The sequence below is a fragment of the Patiria miniata genome, unplaced genomic scaffold, assembly GCF_015706575.1.
Source record: "Patiria miniata isolate m_02_andy unplaced genomic scaffold, ASM1570657v1 HiC_scaffold_18, whole genome shotgun sequence".
In the NCBI taxonomy this organism is placed as follows: domain Eukaryota; kingdom Metazoa; phylum Echinodermata; class Asteroidea; order Valvatida; family Asterinidae; genus Patiria; species Patiria miniata.
Genome location: NW_024037056.1, coordinates 4,217,299 through 4,234,933, shown reverse-complemented (window position 1 = coordinate 4,234,933; position 17,635 = coordinate 4,217,299). Strand labels below are relative to the sequence as shown.

At 43.6% G+C, this 17,635-nt stretch overlaps 4 protein-coding genes across 5 annotated transcripts; 1 reads left to right on the top strand and 3 right to left on the bottom strand.

Annotated features, from left to right (window-relative positions):
- Positions 1-41: 41 nt before the first annotated feature.
- Positions 42-2,369, bottom strand: LOC119724312 (neutral cholesterol ester hydrolase 1-like). Its single transcript, XM_038195306.1, has 3 exons — positions 2,119-2,369; positions 1,664-1,727; positions 42-1,462 (listed from the first exon to the last, which is right to left on the bottom strand). The coding sequence occupies exons 1-3, from the start codon at positions 2,279-2,281 to the stop codon at positions 679-681; spliced, it is 1,011 nt and encodes a 336-aa protein (XP_038051234.1). The 5' UTR covers positions 2,282-2,369; the 3' UTR covers positions 42-678.
- Positions 2,370-3,525: 1,156 nt separating this feature from the next.
- LOC119724306 (arylacetamide deacetylase-like) lies at positions 3,526-6,141 on the bottom strand. The gene is made up of 5 exons (XM_038195295.1): positions 5,932-6,141; positions 5,610-5,784; positions 5,101-5,332; positions 4,728-4,791; positions 3,526-4,593 (listed from the first exon to the last, which is right to left on the bottom strand). The coding sequence occupies exons 1-5, from the start codon at positions 5,997-5,999 to the stop codon at positions 3,762-3,764; spliced, it is 1,371 nt and encodes a 456-aa protein (XP_038051223.1). The 5' UTR covers positions 6,000-6,141; the 3' UTR covers positions 3,526-3,761.
- Positions 5,713-10,557, top strand: LOC119724307 (arylacetamide deacetylase-like). Of its 2 annotated transcripts, none has more exons than XM_038195297.1 (5): positions 5,713-5,801; positions 7,932-8,100; positions 8,382-8,619; positions 9,119-9,182; positions 9,614-10,557. In XM_038195297.1, exons 2-5 carry the CDS (start codon positions 8,017-8,019, stop codon positions 10,422-10,424), a joined length of 1,197 nt encoding a protein of 398 aa, XP_038051225.1. In that variant the 5' UTR covers positions 5,713-5,801; positions 7,932-8,016; the 3' UTR covers positions 10,425-10,557. The 2 variants fall into 2 exon arrangements, with proteins under 2 accessions (XP_038051225.1, XP_038051224.1); XM_038195296.1 differs by lacking the exon at positions 5,713-5,801 and adding an exon at positions 6,652-7,469.
- A 731-nt stretch (positions 10,558-11,288) lies between these two features.
- LOC119724305 lies at positions 11,289-17,605 on the bottom strand. Its single transcript, XM_038195294.1, has 11 exons — positions 17,513-17,605; positions 15,920-16,664; positions 15,400-15,634; positions 14,845-14,930; positions 14,320-14,405; positions 13,909-13,992; positions 13,350-13,501; positions 13,051-13,131; positions 12,682-12,832; positions 12,372-12,469; positions 11,289-11,870 (listed from the first exon to the last, which is right to left on the bottom strand). Exons 1-11 carry the CDS (start codon positions 17,516-17,518, stop codon positions 11,681-11,683), a joined length of 1,914 nt encoding a protein of 637 aa, XP_038051222.1. The 5' UTR covers positions 17,519-17,605; the 3' UTR covers positions 11,289-11,680.
- Positions 17,606-17,635: the final 30 nt, after the last annotated feature.

The window sequence follows — 17,635 nt, the reverse complement described above, 5'->3', positions numbered from 1 at the left end:
ACCGAATGGCTTGTGATTGACTTGTGATTGATTAAAGGGACGACAGAGGTATGTACATTTAATATAAATCCTTTCTAAATTGAACGCCCTGTTTTCTGGCAACTTTCATTTTCATTTTAAATAGGGGACCACAATGGAATTGAGGTGCTGGTAGCTTCTTTTGTGCTATCCTCGACAAAGCCTCTGATATCTTGATTAGTAATTTGCTGTTTATTGTCTGTGTTCGATATCCATGGAGATTGTCAAATGAAAACCAACAAACAACCATCCAATGGCATTTGAGCGAACCACTGAGGCTGGTTCATTTCAGTTTCTACCAAGTTGACCCGCGGATGAATATAATGGGAGTGATTTGAATAGAAATAGAATCTTTAATTAAATAAAGAAACCAAATGTATACACCTCGCATGCAGCAAAGTCTTGCAGCAAATTCTTTCCATTAATTAGGTCTTTCAAAATGGTATCTAAGATTACTTTTTTTAATTTTTTTTTTTACACATATTGGCCTTGAATCGAACGGAAAGAAATGCACAATTATTGACAAAATATGATCTATACCTACTTTTAAAGTATAAAAAAACCCGCCTTTCCAACAAATACTATAATTATGAAGATCTGTGTTATATTGCTCGTGAATGCCAAGTGTCAAACCGAAGCTCTAACTAACCAACGTCTTTGTCATAGATGTTCCTTTAAATATTCTGCAAAATCTATCTGTCCGAGTTTTTCTGTCGGAGAGTCGAATAAGGCGCCAAACATTCCGTGGAAGCCCCGCCGATAATGCTTCCAAGCGACTGGCACTCCCGCCATCTCCAGACGCTTGGCGTACATGATGCCGTCATCCCTCAAGACGTCATACTCGGCGGTCAGGATGTAAGCCTCTGGGAGTCCTCTCAGGTCTTCTCGCATGAGAGGAGCGAAGTCTGGATCCAGGAGAACCTCTTTAATCTCGTTGTAGATGCTCTCATCACCCAAGTTAGTTGAAGGAGCTTCGTAGCCAGTCTGTTTGAACTCATCCGGAATGAGGTCGTGGGACAGGCACTTTTGGGCCAGTGGGGATGTTTTTGCATCAGCTGAGGTGTGGAGGTTCTTTGACATCTTAGAATCCAGACTGGAGTTTCCGTTCATGTAATTATCGGCAGCCATGACCGTGTACTTCCTGTTCATAATCACACTCGTGTAGTCTCCATTCTGCTGGTAAGAAGGCGTCTGGAAGTCAAAAGCCTGAAGCATCGGGTAGATCAGAATTTGGAGCTTCACCTTGGGCAGGCTTTTGTATTTAGGGTCAAAGGTCAACCTCTGGGCCACGGCAGCAGCCAGGTTGCCTCCAGCGCTGTCGCCCATGACGGCAACCCTGGTCGGATCGACGTTGAAGTCGTGGGCGTGCTCCAGGAACCAGACTGTAGCTGCTGTGCAGTCATCTATTGCAGCTGGGAAGCGGTGCTTGGGTGCTAGACGATACCTGATCGTAAAAAAACATAATTATGTTTAAAATGCATTATCACCAACCAATAATCAGATTATAAAGTTTCATCTGATATCGATCGTAGCCCTACATCCAAGAGGAATAAAGGTAAAGGAAGGGGTACTGAGGGTTGAAAAATATTGTTTCAATTCAGAATTCATTTTGATTTTAATATTTTTAAACATACTGATCACTTACTCGACAGATATCAGCATCACCTGGAAATTCCTGGCTATGTGTGCCGTGTGGCCGTGGTATGCATCTGCCAAAAAAGAAGAAGAATTTCCAAAGAGGTTTGAATATTATTAATGACTTATCTTGAATCAACTGGCTAAATGTACTTATTGCACAGATCTGTGACATTAAAACAAATTCAATTATACGGTTTGAATTCTTCAAACAAAGAATGCAAGCCCATCACGCTTATGGCCACGGAATCTACAAATGAAGACAATTAATATATTGGGTCTGTAAGGACACCACATGGTGACAACACCAGTATATACTATTGTGCACGGAAACCATCTTGTGTCCAACTAATTCATTGTGTCAAAAAAGCCATCTAAGCCTTACCCATCAGGCTTTAAAGCAGTAAAAACAATTTCATTTCGACTTTTTCGCATGTACGAAACTAAAAAGTAGCCAAGTGTTACCTAAATTCATCATCATAAAGCCACCACCGTGGAAGAAGATGACCGCGGGGCGAAGCTTCGTCTCCCCCGGTGTGGCGCCCACGCTGGGACGGTCATCATCGAAGATCCGGACTCGTACTCCGTCAAAAACGGCGTCTGCAGTTGTGACATTGACAGATAGCATTGGGATGACAGAGTATATGCATTTCTCTATCCAGAACGCTAGACTGGCTGGCAGGGCGGGAACGAGCTGATGGACAACTTCGTTGTAGAACAACCCCTGGAGACAAATGTACAAGGAAGTTGTTAATTGGTCGGTAGTTTCCAGCTAGCTAAATTATCCGACATTGTTCGGATGCTTACTGCATATAGGCCTAGCTAGCTCACCCAGTGGGCACGTGTGGTCTAGCGGTAGAGCACAGGATTCATGATCGTGAGGTTGTGGGTTCGAGCCCCGCTGTGGCCATGCGTGTTGTGTCCTTGAGTAAGGCACTTTACCTCAATTACTCCTCTCAACCCAGGTGTTAAATGGGTACCAGCATTATTCAAAGCTGGGAAGGTAACAGACTCGCTGTGGTGGAGGCGTGCCGATCCCCCCCCCCCCACAGCAGCATATGAGTCTGACCCTTGACGTTAAAGCGTCATAAATTGACGTGGTCGCATTCCATAAAACGATTTCAGTCTGAGATTAATGAATTGACGAATTCCCATTTTCAACTACAGGCCTACATGTACTTGAAATATTAAATTCGGCGATAAAACATATCTGCTAAGAAATAACAATGAGCAACTCACATAATCGACGAGTCTTGAAGCCATCTTCAAGCACCACGGGTTGTCCAGCTCCGCAGGTATGGGTTCCAGTACCAGACAAATCAGTAACACTCCAACCACGGCAAGGAATACTTTACGTCGCTTTTCCATTGGTATAAACTAACAGTTGGAATAGTGGAATAATACACGCTTTTGGAGCTTCTCAAGTAAAATTTAAGGATATCTTCATTAGGCAAATGCGATCCGAGAATGTTTAAAACTTCAGTGTTCGGCAAAAGATGAAGACGTGATAACTCGAGCCGGCCTGTCTATCTTTGTTTCTTATAATTCAGATGCCAGCCGGGTTAGCAATGTCGAGATATAATGAACACTGCGTATGATATCTCGTTGGACTTTCATCCACTTTTTCAAAGATCAGCTGTATTAGTTGCATTGCCACACTGACAGAGCGTGCAGTGAACTTGAATCGACCTAGAGTTTGTTAACCTTTATTTTTTAGTAATCTTTGCGTCAAAGTTCAAAGGTAATCAAAGGGTAACACCGAACAATTCGACAGGGAACTCTGCTAAACTTTGCCACAGAATCGTTGTGTTATAAACAGGCATGAGGCAAAATAAAAGACACAAATAATTTACTATAAATACAATAAATGCATGAATTGATCACCAATCAATTATCTTGTTCATTGATCAGATAAACGACCCATCACTCCTTTTATATCAATTATTTGTCAATGCATCGATCACAGAATTTAATGATAAAACGTTTATTAAAAATAAAATCAGTCGATTAATAGCGACTTTGTTTGAATGCTCTGACGTTTGAAATTCGATCGGGATGAAACACTTCAGTGTTATAGTTGCAACACTAGCATGCTCTCTATTAAGCATTCATGATTTTAACTTGAGATGTTCTGTGGCGAAATCTCCGAAATCATGGAACATCTGTTCCCCCACTTCGAACTCAAAGGGCCACGAAGGACCCAGAACCCCGTGGAACCCGCCATCATAATGCTCCCAACGGACTCGTACCCCAGCTTCTCTTAGTCTCATCGCGTAGAATATTCCGTGGTCTCTCACGGCATCATACTCGCAGGTAGCTACAAATGTGGGCGGCAACCCTCCCATGTTATGCCTCATCAGAGGACAGACTCGCGGGTCTAGAACTTTGTCTTTGATTTCTTTCCATACGCCCTCCGCCTCGGAAAGATGTCCGTGGTTGACATGGCTTGAGGAGGGCGTCAGGAAGTCATAACTGCGCAAGCGCGGAGGTAGGAGGGAGTGATTGACGTACTTCAGTTGCGGCGCGTCACTGCGTCTGAACTCCATGGCAACGTGTACGTTGCGGATGAGGGCGAGCTGCAGTCTCGCGTGCTCGCCGCCTGTTAAGTAAAGACTGCAAAACATGGCGGCTTCGTCCCATGTCACGATGGATCCGTCCCGACCGAAATGGTGCTTGGAGTGGAGCGTTCCTGGGGTGAGGCTGTCGATGAGTTGGGTCAGTGGGTAGATGGGTGCCTGGAAGGCAAAGTCCGGGTAGGCAGGGTCGTCGTGCAACTCCTGTGACACGACTGCGGCCAGCGTGCCGCCGGCGCTGTCCCCAGCGATGCCGATTCGCGAACGGTCTACGCCAAAGTCGTGGGCGTGGTCCATGAACCACTTAGAGGCGTTGAGGATGTCCTCGAATGCGGCTGGGAAGGGGTGCTCGGGAGCAAGGCGATAGCTAAGAACGGAAACACATCGTAACATCGTCACTAAATATCGAGCCAACTACCGTTAATATCCATGCAGGACTTGATCAACTTAATAATAAAAAAATCCAAAAAACGAGAATGTCTTTGTTTTTTAAAGACTTACTCTACTGACACGACGGTACAGTTCAACGCTTCGGCTATGCGTCTTGTTACAGGATCAAAGGAGGCTGTGGACAAAAATCAGAAGGAAAGAATATAAAATCGGATAGGCCTCGATTCGAAGTCAAAGAGTGACCACTTTTCTTTTACATATTGTTACAGGTATATTTTGGTGACAAACCGTACATGGTGGGCAGGAATTGTCATAATTATTCTAAACTGACCCCTTTTTTACTGACCTTTAAGATAAACCCGCCAAATTAACAAATTAGAACAGTTCAAAACGTCAAAATGACATCATCAATTTGTCTCGTTTCGACTGCTCGGCTCTGGCATATTATAGCCTTATTATTTTAATTTTTATTTAATTTTCATACCGGCACTTCCAATTGCAAATGCCCCTCCGTGTGCATAGACCAGCGCCGGCCCACGTCCGGGCTCTCTCCTGATTGGCTGATAAAGGCGAACTTTGACCCCGCCAAAAGTTGTGACGGAAGCCCGGATGTTCGACCCAGGCATTTCCAGGGGCGTCGGTCGAACGAAGATGTCCATCAAGAACCGAAAATTGTTGACGTAAGAGGTGGACGTTAGCAGGGACAGTACTTTAGCCTGGGTGAAATTCCAAAGAAAATGACAGATCAATTTTCTATAAATACTCTTTTTGACGGCCCTGGCATGTTGCCAGATCCAAAAGACGCAATGCGTCTTTCAGAAAGACGCATTGCGTCTTTGCCTTAATTGTACCTGCTCCGCGCCAGTTTTGGCGTATGGGGTCTGTGCAGTGAAGACGGGTGCTTATTCCCTTTTTTGACCCGGATATACTTAAATTGCCAAACAATTTTGTGTTAACCAGGCCCATTAATGACGGTTCAAAACTCAAATGTACCATATCAGCCACGACTCGCTTGCCGGCTAGAAAACACCGGTACTTCCATGGGTTCTTGATGCCGTTAGGCGTCGGTGAGTTCACGTAGAAGGCTGTTAGCAACATGGTCATCGTGACAACCAGAACCACACAATAGCTGACATAAGGCGCTCTGATGGGAGATCGCTTCAATAACCTGGAATAAGAATCATTGTAAGTAAAGACGAATTTGAACTAAGAATGTTTGTGTTTAACCTAGTATGCGAAAACAAAATGTGTTGATTTTCTGTCAAGTAAAAGTATTATAGGTTAAAGTTTACATTAATCATATTAGTATACTCACATCCCGCGGCCTCTTGGAGTCATTTTCCTCTTTGTAGACTTGTTTGTATCTTTTCTATGATCCAACATTTACACCAATTCTTCTTGTCTAAAGTTTAGCCCAAAAAAGGGTACAGTTCACCGGTGCTTTTCCTCGATCACAACTATATAGGCCCTGCCACGATATCGCTTTTATAGTTTAAATCAAGTTCAAGAATGGTTTTCATTGCCAAACTATTTATCGCAAACGTCCAAAGTTTGAGGTCGGGGAACTTTGTCAAACTTCGTAAACATTGAGGGGTTTTAAATGCAGAAGAAATCTTGGATTAAAACTGTGATTGACCTTTCTTCTGTACTTGACCTGAGCCGATAATAGATATCCAAATATGATTTTGATACCCATAATCGTTAATTTGGGATCACTCAAGTGTATGCCGTGTCAAAAGATCGTCTGCTGCTGACAAAATAACAAAATTGGCAAACTGCCTTTTGAATTTTGACTTACAGTGCATGTTTTGAATATATGAATTGTAAGATATACACTTGAAGTAGAGCTGTCAAGGCCCAGAGGAATTAGAATAATGTGGAATATGAATTATCAGAGACGCTTTTATTGCGACGTCACTTTAAACAAATTTGGGTGTTTTTTGTGGCCCCTTGTTGCCACCCCCCCCCCCCTTATCCACCCTCGAGACCAGTTTGGTCATGGGGACAAGGTTGTAATTTTAGTCAAATTCTGTTGGCGAGTCAGTGAGATCAAGGATGATTCCTCTATGGTGAGATATAGGGAGAGAGGACCACATGCACTGTCTGGCTTCCAGCTGCGCGAGTGGGTCCATCAAAAACGAGGTAAAAAATCAACAAACTCCAAACTTGAGCCAAGAAACAAACAAATGTGCGGATTGTGTTTTTTGGGTCATAAAATAAGATATGAACTGGCGTACGTGGTGTTAGCAATATAGTAATTTTGTTTTAGCATATGGGGCATTCGGCCTTCCCATAATCCTATGTTATATGGCTTTATTCATTTGCCGAATGGATGATTCACGAGTTACGTAATACCGTCCTCTCATGCAAGGTTGTCTGCGTAGTAATACCACGGAGCTACCTTTTTAATACCATAGAGCTTGCTCTATGGTAATACCTGGCATCAGCAAGGCTATGCATAATTGAAGTCCTCTCAGCCGATTTGGCACATTGAACAGTACATGTATAATCACGGGTATCCGACGTCCTTTCTCAGACTTCAGTGATCGAGGCCATGCAGGACTATATCGAGACAATGTCCTCTGATGAACCAGCTTTACACAGTTATCGATATTTGCCTGTATACATAACAAAAAAGCCAGTACAATGGACATAAAGATAGCATAGAACCTATTGGGTAAAGGTCCACAAGGTGTGCATTTTAGGTACAGTGGCTGTTAAAAAAAATACACAGCTAAACGGACCCTGCGATTATTACGCGTTCGTGTTGCGGACGTGACAGTATTCAGATTTTTCATCCAGGATACTTAAGCCGCGCCCTACGTCCGTAGCTATCATGGGCATCTTTGAAAGGTAAGGGATCGACATCAAGGATCCGATTGCTAATATTCTTGAAATCATTCCATGGTAATCGGGAGTCTTCCTTAGGGGTGAATGTTAGAGTTCTTCCTTGAAAACAGCTTGGTGTATGCATGCTTTTGCAAAAAAAAGAAGTCAAATTTCATAAAATATTAGCCCTATAAAATAATGTTAAATCAATGTCCACTCTTTCACTGTAAACTAGCTCCAGAGAGATAGAATTAGCTTTAGAGATGGAAATCTCTCTAACATTTCCAGATTCGTGGAAAAGCGCGTTCGTAAATTTCAAACAAAATTGACTGCCATCTCCTGAAACTTCAATGGAACTTTTTTTTTGATCAACTGAGGTAGGTCTAGTAGGTATTTTAACTATACATGTAACTTCTGATGCACCTGAACTTCACACAACCAAAACAAATTCATAGTTGTTGCATTTATATTCCATGCTCTTCGAAGACGTGCCTCCAACAAGCAGTCTGGATTCTGGACGTCTGCTGCATCAGTGCTATTCATCACATGGATTCTAGTCGTAGCGTACTACATGAACAACCCCACGCCGGATGGGCTCTGCGACCCCTGGAAATACAGAGCCTTTGCCGCCGGAAAGCGAATTGCAAGCGACGTGGTAGGCCTATCCTTTGAAAAACATATTTCGAAGTTCCACTTGCGTGTTCATTTCATCTTACTTACGACAGGCCACAAATAAGTTGAGATTAAAAGTTACCGCAATTGTATAAAAATATTAACCACACCTCTACTTATACATGTAGTTACATCATAGAGCAAGGATATATACTTTATGCTAATTATGAGCAATTAACTTTAAAAGTATACAACAAATGTCGGCAAAGAACTGAAGTTTGGAAGCACATGTGTTTTTTTTTCTCTCCGTCTTTTCATTTGCAGGCATACGCCGCGTCTCTCTTCACATCTTTGCACTCCATTCAAATTTTCCGATCCTTCGTCGACCTTGCCGCTCTCATGAGAACCCCGCACCCGGAAGTACAGGGCTCCAACATCCGGTCCTCGGTCACAACCTTTGACGGAGTCAAAGTTCGCCTGTACGAGCTAATCACGAGGAAGGCTGGTCTTGGGCCAGCGATCGTATTTATGCACGGTGGCGCTTTTGTCATTGGAAGTACTGGTAAGCAAGTTAATACCTTTCATGGGATAACGGCCTGGATGCGCCCATTGCAATTGAGGTTCAAACGCGTTTTAAACGAAGTTATATTAATTGGAGAGAAAATACACATGTATAACAGTAGAATATAAACGTCCACACAACCATCATTAAATAAACTGGTGAGAGAACCAGTGTGAGAACGAATTTAGGGGGTCAACATTTTGACTCTCACTTAAAAAAAACCGAGCCGTTAAATACTGTAGTTGTGAATCCTGCCGCACAGTGGTTCGCATTCTGCGGACGTTTGTGTAAAAAAAACACCAAAAACATGAGTTCAGGCCGTAGTGCCCCTTGAACCTACTCCATTTATGCTCGCTTACCCTTTTCCAATTCGGGGACAACAGTCTGTTGCAACGACATTCCATGGGAATCTTTTTTTATTATTATTGTTTCTACATTTTTTTTATTTTATCGACAGAAACCAATAATTAATTGTATTTATTATAATTTTCTGCTGCAGCTATGTTTGACAAATTGACGAGGCGTTTTGCTGAGGAGTTGGACTGTGTGGTGGTATCCATCGAGTAAGTGCAATGTCAATATGGCTCTCAAACTTGATAAACATTTTGTGTACCAATCTGCTTATAGCTAATAACAAAATCCCCGTCAATGTCACAGTTGCTATCAGCAGTCTTTACTCAAACGACACCACAAGTTATTTGGTCTTGGTCACTATAAAAAGAGAAATTTCCTCCGTTTTCCTCCTGCACTTGTTACATCAGAAAAACAAAATACTGATACGGGGTTGTTTTGAAAGGGGGGGGGGGCCTAAAAGGCAGAGCTTTATTAAACATTTTAATACCAACACATGCTTAGAGATCGATTGCCAGGACGATAGGGCGACTAATATTCCAAGCAAATGAGTGCCTGAATGTTCCCCTTATAAAACCCCGATTCTATTTTGAAATGTCCAGCATTTCAAGGAAAAACATGACGTTATTGTCGCTCACTGCAGATACCGACTTGCTCCAGAGCACCCCTTCCCGGCTGCCTACGAAGATTGCCTCAATGCGACCAAATGGTTCATGGACCACGCTCAGGACTACCACGTGGACCGTTCGCGAATCGGTGTGGCTGGGGACAGCGCTGGAGGCGCGCTGGCGGCAGCCGTGTCTCAGATTCTACACGACGAGCCAGGTTATCCCGACGTGGCGCTCCAGGCTCTCATCTATCCAATCACCCAGTTTATCGACAATCACACTCCTGCCACCTTTCTCTCAATCTCACACTTCGGGGAAGGAGGGTCAATCGTGACTTGGCAAGAGGCGGGAGAATTCACCTGTTTCTACCTGCTGGGGAGGTTGGATGATCGCGTGGTTCGCGCGCTTATTGACAACACCCACACCTCTGTGGAGTTTCGTAGAGATTCGCCACTCGCTCAGTACGTCAACCACACCTTGCTACCTCCTCACATGCAAGACTATGGTCATCTTACCCCTCCTCATCGCAAGGAGCTAAAGGGGGATGACATCGTCTGGGACCAAATCGATGAGATTGTCTTAGATCCGCGCGCCAGCCCGTTACTGCGGCGAAACATGACCGGCCTGCCGCCCACCTTCGTGGCCACGTGCGAGTTCGACCCACTGAGGGACCACGGCGCGTTCTACGCGCTGCGTCTCAAGGACGCGCGCGTGCCGGTCACGTGGGAACATTACCGCGGTGGTTTCCATGGTGTGTTGGGACCAGCCTGGCCGCTGGTATTTGAGGTCGGGGAAAAGATGTTCCAGGATTTGATCGAGTTTGCAAGGGAGCATCTTGCAATCTAAGGAAAAAAAACTGTGGCACTGGTTAAGACCTGCATTCAGGTCAAACAGCAAATAATTTTTGAAAACAAATGCCAATTTTTGGAAAGTTTTTTCAGATTTTTAGACAATTACAGTTTCAGGTGGGGTATGATGGGGAAAATACGGAGAGTTTTCAGTGTTTGTTACTAAACATATTGGTTGAATTTTTACTGTTCGATTTTTTAATTCGTAAGAATTTACAAACGAATGTTTTACAAACACATGTATATCAAATCAAATCGGCCATTGTCAAACATATCAAATCAAATCGGCCATTGTCAAACATTCCCACATCAACGACCACAAAGTTGATTGGGATGCGGCCGAACTCATCGCACCGATCCAGTTCTGGCATCCAAGACGCATACGGGAAGCCATCGAGATCCGCAAGCACAACACAGTTCCGCAAGACATCGGGTTTCATCTCAACGACATCTGGCTCCCACTTCTCCAGACTGATGGGTCTCCTATACCCTAGGTCCTCAGCTACTACCTTAGACTGATGGGTCTCCTATACCCTAGGTCCTCCCTCCACTGACACTGCAACCCTACTGTTCCACTTCAGTGGGCAATAAGCTTGCTCAGGGATCCTGTCTACTTGGCATCCTCACAGGATGCAACTTCACACTCCATTGATTTCACCTTTTGCTACTTAAGTATTCACTTTCTTAGAGTTTAGGCACTCTCCTGAAGACGGTCAGAGCATACTGACCGGAACGTCGAGTTTATACCTCTGGTTCTTTTCAGAACCATTCTCTTAGTTGAGAAATTATTCGCACATGGTGTTTCCGCAAACCTTTCATTATTTAGTATCTTCACCATGCAAAGCCTCAAATCTTACATGTATATAAAAAGAAAATATTTAAACACAGTTCAATATATTTACAAAATTTTCAATTTGCAATTAAACAAAATTATGTAAAAGGACGGCTATCAAACGCTGAAACAATGTCTTGTTCAATAAAATGGAATAGTTACATAAATCTTTATAAGTTAAAGAATCAGTAGTCTTAATTAGACTAGACTGATTCTTTAAGTCCTTACACATTTGTCAATGTAAGTTACATAACAAATTCAAAACTATTTGAATAAAGATCCCCGGCTGAACCTTCTCCAAGATGCAGAGTGTTTGGGTTCCTCCTTTTGTAGAATTGTTTCCTTTCAAGCAATATTCCGAGACACTGAAGCACACAAGAAGCAGCAGGGCTTGGGGGTCTAAATCGACACTCGGGTCGTCATCAGTCATCATCCATGTACAGCATCTGCGTGAGGGACTCTACACTCGTCAAGAAGGTGTCGCGGCAGTACGGGGAGCAAGACGTGAAGATGAAGGGCAGCTTGCGCACTCCGAAGGCCTTACTGCAGGGCCGGATGATCCGCAGGCCTGGACCGTACAGTGGACCCTGACAACAATCACATCTAGAGTAGCTGTCAAAAAAAGGAAGAATTAACACCTCAACTTCAGATCTAATTCAATCAAGAAGATAATATTGAGACATGTATTAACCGACTATGGTAAGAACAAAAAAACTAACCGCCATTCTGGAAGTCTATCTACTAGAACAATGGGGAGAAGGGGTCTAAGAAGTGGCACATGATTCAGGTAGGGCGCGCAAGGGGCAAATTACCACCCCTCTCCTCTACCCCAACTTCTTCAGTGACACTGTCTTGTCTTTAAGAAATGAAAGCACCACCTCTTCACAAACTGTTCACCAATGAATAAATCCTGGCAGAACTTTTAAAACAAAAACCAATTTTCTCCCTTCCCTACTTTCCCCAGAGCCCAAACCTGGACAGGCCACAAGAGCTAAGCTTGAAAAATCAGAGAGGTCGAGATAGAGGGGGGGGGGGGGGGGTTGTGAGGCAGCCCCCTTAGCCGTCTCCTTGATACCGCTAATTAGACAGAATTCCTGAACAGTGCCCTCTTACCGATTGAGCACAGAGTGTAGGGAATCTGGAAGCAAGCTGGGTCTGAATATGTCTAACCCACTCTGCTTCACAGCCAAGGACGACAAGTCCAGCAGTCTCTGCAATACAGAAAAGGAACAAGTAAAATATTTAGGTACAGAAGTCATAAGTGCGATGATTTGGAGGATTTGAGCCTCAGTGTTTAAAATCCTGATCAAGTCTACTTGGTGTTAGCCCATTAAAACAATATATACATTGAAACAAGCTGACGATAGACAAAGCCTTAGCCCTGGGAGCCCGTTTCAGATGCGTCTGTGTTCCAAAACCCTACCTGTGGTTCATTCTGGCTGTTCTCTTTCCAGAAGAGTGGATGCATGAAGTTATTAGTCACCCTCAGGTAGCGTAATTTCCTCAGTTTGAGGGCGGAGCAGGGCAGGGCCGGTAGCTGGTTGCCTTCTACATTCAGCTCACGCAGGGTTGACCTGCGGGATACCAGTAAAATACGTCAATGCTGATTGGCCAATAAGTGACCACATGGGCAGAAAGATTGCATGCACAATTGCCGGAAAAATTACGAGTATAATGCCTCCTTTGTTACTGAGATGCCTCTGAATGTGTACATCATTCTCATAAATGTTTACTTTGCCTCTTCATTCAACTTCCAAGACGTTTCTAAGAGAGAGCATCCAATGTCTGTTACCTTAGGTGTCTTATTTCACTGGGCAGGAACGTCAGCTTGTTGTAGGACAGGTCCAGAAACTGAAGCGGCAATGTGAACAAGCTGTGACAATGAAAGGACCGGAGAAAAAAAAAGTCATCAATATGAAAAAGAAAACGACCCTCTTCCATGCATAGTAAGCATTTCAACATTTGATTGTGACCGAGTTTGAATGAGCTCCTGTGGTCACCTGACCAAAAGTCATGATCTTATTGGTCCATGCACCTGTTTGATTGACAGGCGGGAAGGGTCTATTGTTTGACCGATGGCATCTCCCCTACCTTGGCGGCAACGAGGTGATGAGATTGAAGGACACCACCAACGTCCGGAGTTTGGACAAACGGTGGATGTCAAAGGGCAGCTCCTTCAGTGGATTGTTGCGTAACTTGAGAACCTCCAGGCTTCTCAAGGTCAGGACCTCCGAGGGAAACACCTGCAAGAGTGAACCAAAAAAATCAGGGTCCACATTCACTGAGATGCTTAGTAGAAAAGTAGCTTATAAATGCAAAGTTAGCACAAATGAGGGGAGAACCAGTCACAGCCAATTAACGTTACATTACGTTTTGGCTGGTAAGCGGTTTCGGCTAAGCAAATATTTTCTGTCAGTGCTTAGTAAATTTCTGTGATAAGCAGATCCACAACATTTGCTCCAGATCAGTGTTTCACAGGAGGGGTTTTAGGAAGGTAGGCTGCAGAGATAAAATGTTTTTCTGCCCCGAGTTTTTGCCACCTTGCTCAAGTTTTCAATCATCAACTTCACTTTTAATAAAAAATATCCACCAAAATTGATTCAAAAATTAAGGACAATAGAAAACACAACACTGAGATATGTGTACATACCCTGAAGTCATTGAAGGATAAATTCAAATACGTCAGAGTCTTTGTCAGTGGTGTAATCTCAGGCATGGCTAGGATGAAATGAGCCTGCAGAAAATAAATATTAAGAAGGAGAATGTTAAAAATCGATGTGAACATCCTGCAGAGGTGGAAAGCTAATTAACAACCCTTTGCTCAGCATGGTTAAATGTGGATGGGTGATATCATTTTGAACAGGCAACTTACAGGGGGGGGGGGAGAACCTAGGTTTGTATCAAGAGGGGGGCTTAGCTTCCAAGGGGGGCATTTGCTGTGTTTTTCCATGCGTTTTTCTTATTTTTTGTGGCCCGGGGGTTGGGGGGGGGGGGTGGTTAGACCTCCTTATTCCCCCAATAGATTCACCCTGACTTGAATAGCAATTGTCGTGAACGATACCTTCAAGCTGAGAGCAAGTCCGCCATTGACCAGACAGTCCAAGATGGCCAGCTCCGATGGAGTGATTTGTGATGAATCTTGCTCATCTGCAAAGAAAGAACAAACAAAGCTTTTGCATTAAAGTTTACACTCATTCAATTCTGAAATTACGGCAACAGTTTATTTGCTATCACTGGGACACTTCAGTACCTGAGCACCCATCACATGTGATTCTGTAAAGCTCTGAACATATCAGTTAAGGTTGGAACATGATTAGGTGAAATGCCAAAACGAGTTTTCAACATTCCCAGTAATCATTACTAACAATATAGGAGGCCACCCCAGTAATCACACAATGTGGGAAACTCGGATTAGTCTACAATAAAAGAAAATTTTGAATCAGAAGTTTTTTGAGATTGGGCTTGTAAGATTCTGTCATTCAAAGCTACACATGTCATTTAACTTATGCACCGGCTGAAATGTTAACACACCAATAAAACACAGGCGGCCAGCGACAATTCAACAAGTTGAAGGTCAGGAACTTACTGAAAGGAGAGTTGCTCCTGCGAGATCCCTGGAAGTACTTGGAGACCGGCATGTTGAACATGACCTCATTTGTTGATTCTGCTTGCCTGCAGCGTGACAACAAACAAACAGGGAAACTTAGACACGGGAGTTTGCAAGAAACTACATTAGTAAACATTCATCGTGATGTTATTGTATACAGGGTTTTGCCCTGGACTGACATAAGCACTGTATATTCAGTGTTGTCCGAGGGCTTGCAAAATTTTTTTCACAAGCTTACTCAAGTGGGACTCAAACCTAAGCCACCTGCTTACTAGTGCAGATGTTTTAACAATCAACCACAGAGCTTGTCAGGGTCGGCTGGCTGGTATTTGATGAAAAGTGATGTTATTAAATTAAAAACTATTATTTACACAATTACATGTAATAATAACTAAAATACAAAGAGACATTTTATTAAATAGAGGATTAAAATAACTAAGGAAATAACAAAATTGTTATTTTCCAGACGAAGACTTAGATTTTTATTTTATAAGCTCTGCAAGTTTGACAAGCACAAGATTAGTCTGTACTCACCTAGAAAACACTGCCAGGTTTCCGGAAGCCGTTTCAGCTTGTTGGTATGCCAAGGCAGCGAGGGCGGGGGTCATAAGAGCTGACGTCAGCGCCGACTGCTCCGTCTCCTGGCCCGGTAGGCTACCGATCATCTCCTCATTGATCATGTTCCTCATCTGCTGATGGATGATGCTGGCCATCTCGATCAAGAGTTGGTGCTGGGGTACTCTGGGTACGACCTCCGGGATCTCCTCACCTATGGGGAAAAAAAGATTGTGGGTTAAGCCATGAGCACTTGTATTACATTGTGTTACAGTGTATAACAATGTATTACATTGTATTACTTTGTATTACAGTATATTACATTGTATTTATTCCATGACAAATCCATGAAAGCCATACAGTGCTTGGGGGTTTGAGGCGGTACGGAGAGTGCTTTGTAGGGCTCTTTGGGGCAGTACAGGACCATATGGGTTAAACAGCGACACCTTTTAGCTTAGTATCTTTTTATAGTTTAAGAAATGGAATATTTTAAATTTACCTTTTAATTCCACAGTGTTAACTTTTTCTTGGACAGGTTCCTCAACAAATGACGCAAACAGCGTTGTCAGCTTTTTGTAGTTCTGTTTGGAGAGTATGGCTTTCTTCAGTGTTTCCCGCTGAAGCGGTCTGCCGTACGCCCCGACCTCCACCTGAAAATCCTCCAGAGTGAAGTCCGGAGGGAGGTGATATCTAAGGTGCTCATGGTCCAGGTACAAGAGTTCTTTCTTGACTTCTGGTAGGTTCCGGGGAGTCCGGAAGGGGAAGCCATCCGGCCCGCGCGGCTTGTACGGCTGGACAAGAGATCTCGGGCGGAAGGTATCAGCTGAGGTCCCCTTGGGTTTGTACCGAGAGTCCAAGACAAATCGTAGATCGGTTCTGCTGAGGGGCACCCGAGGTGAGTTGACGGGTCCAGAGTGGGAGCGTCGAGTCTGGGGCGAGGGTTTCAGTGGGATCTTTGGGGTGTTCTGGGGGGCTCGTTGGGCCTCCTGGAAATCAGAGGCCAAGGAGGGTATGACACTCGGGACGGGGCTGAAGTTGCGAACTGGGAAGGCTAATTCCTCCTCGAAGTCGTCCTCCTCGTCCTCCTGGCTGAGACTGGACAAAGAGGGCAGGCTTCTGCTCTGATGCTTTCCATTCTGGGTTTTCTTGGAGGGACCTATGATGGATCCTGACGGCTGTGTGGCTGGTGGTGTTAGGGGCGCCAATGGCCGCCTCAGTAACTTTCCACTTGAATGTTTGTGGCTCTGATCAAGCAAACAACATACAATATTATAATTAAGTAATGATGGCATATCTGTGTCATTGCATGGTGTGTGCAGTGTGTGTCAACTCTAGCTGTCAATTTCGACTCGAGCTTTCCAACCAAGAAATACATTTCCTCGTTTGCAGACTAAGCCAAAACTCAATTGCAAATAAATAGTCATATTTTGGCAGGTGGCAAAATCAAAAGACAGAAAAAATAGGGCAATTCTCCTGAAAAATCTTTAAATTAAACAATCTTACATTAACATGGTTCCCGATTTTCTAACGTCCGACGTCAAAACGCCAAAAATGGCATTTCATTTTCGAAGTGGCTATCGTTACGGCACTCGTTGTTTAGCGCCCTCTACGATTTTTTTTTGATACGCACGCAGGTATATAATTATTTGTTTCCCCACGTTTTATCGAGCAGTGCGCCAGCTCAGCCGATAGAGGGTAGGATTTTGCACCGCGAGGTTGCGGGTTCGAATTTCAGTTTTGCACTCGAATTTTTTTCCTTTTCTAACCTGAGGCTTTGGAGGATTTTTTTTAAAAGGGAAATAAAGTCCGAATTTCATAAAGTTCAAATTCACTTTTTTCCTTCTAATTTTATATTTTCTTGTCATTTTTTTTTATAAAAGTTGCCAGGTTGCAGTCTACCGTAACGATAGAAAATGGGAAATGCGTTACGGCTGCCGTAACAATAGCCACTGCGTTTCATTTTCGCCAGCTGTGTAAATCATCATCATTTAGTTTTAATTAATTACATAAGAAGACGGACACTGGAACAAAATGCGTTTATAATGCCAAATTGAAATACAACAAATGACAACACAGTAAAAGCGCTACTTACAGGCATTTCGCAGTTTTTTTTCCCGTTGAATTAGGCAAATTCGTGTGTTTACGTCTCCATTTTGTTTGTTGTAGCGATCACCATAGACAGCGCCCTCTGTCGCTTTGGAAGGTTGACGTTAAT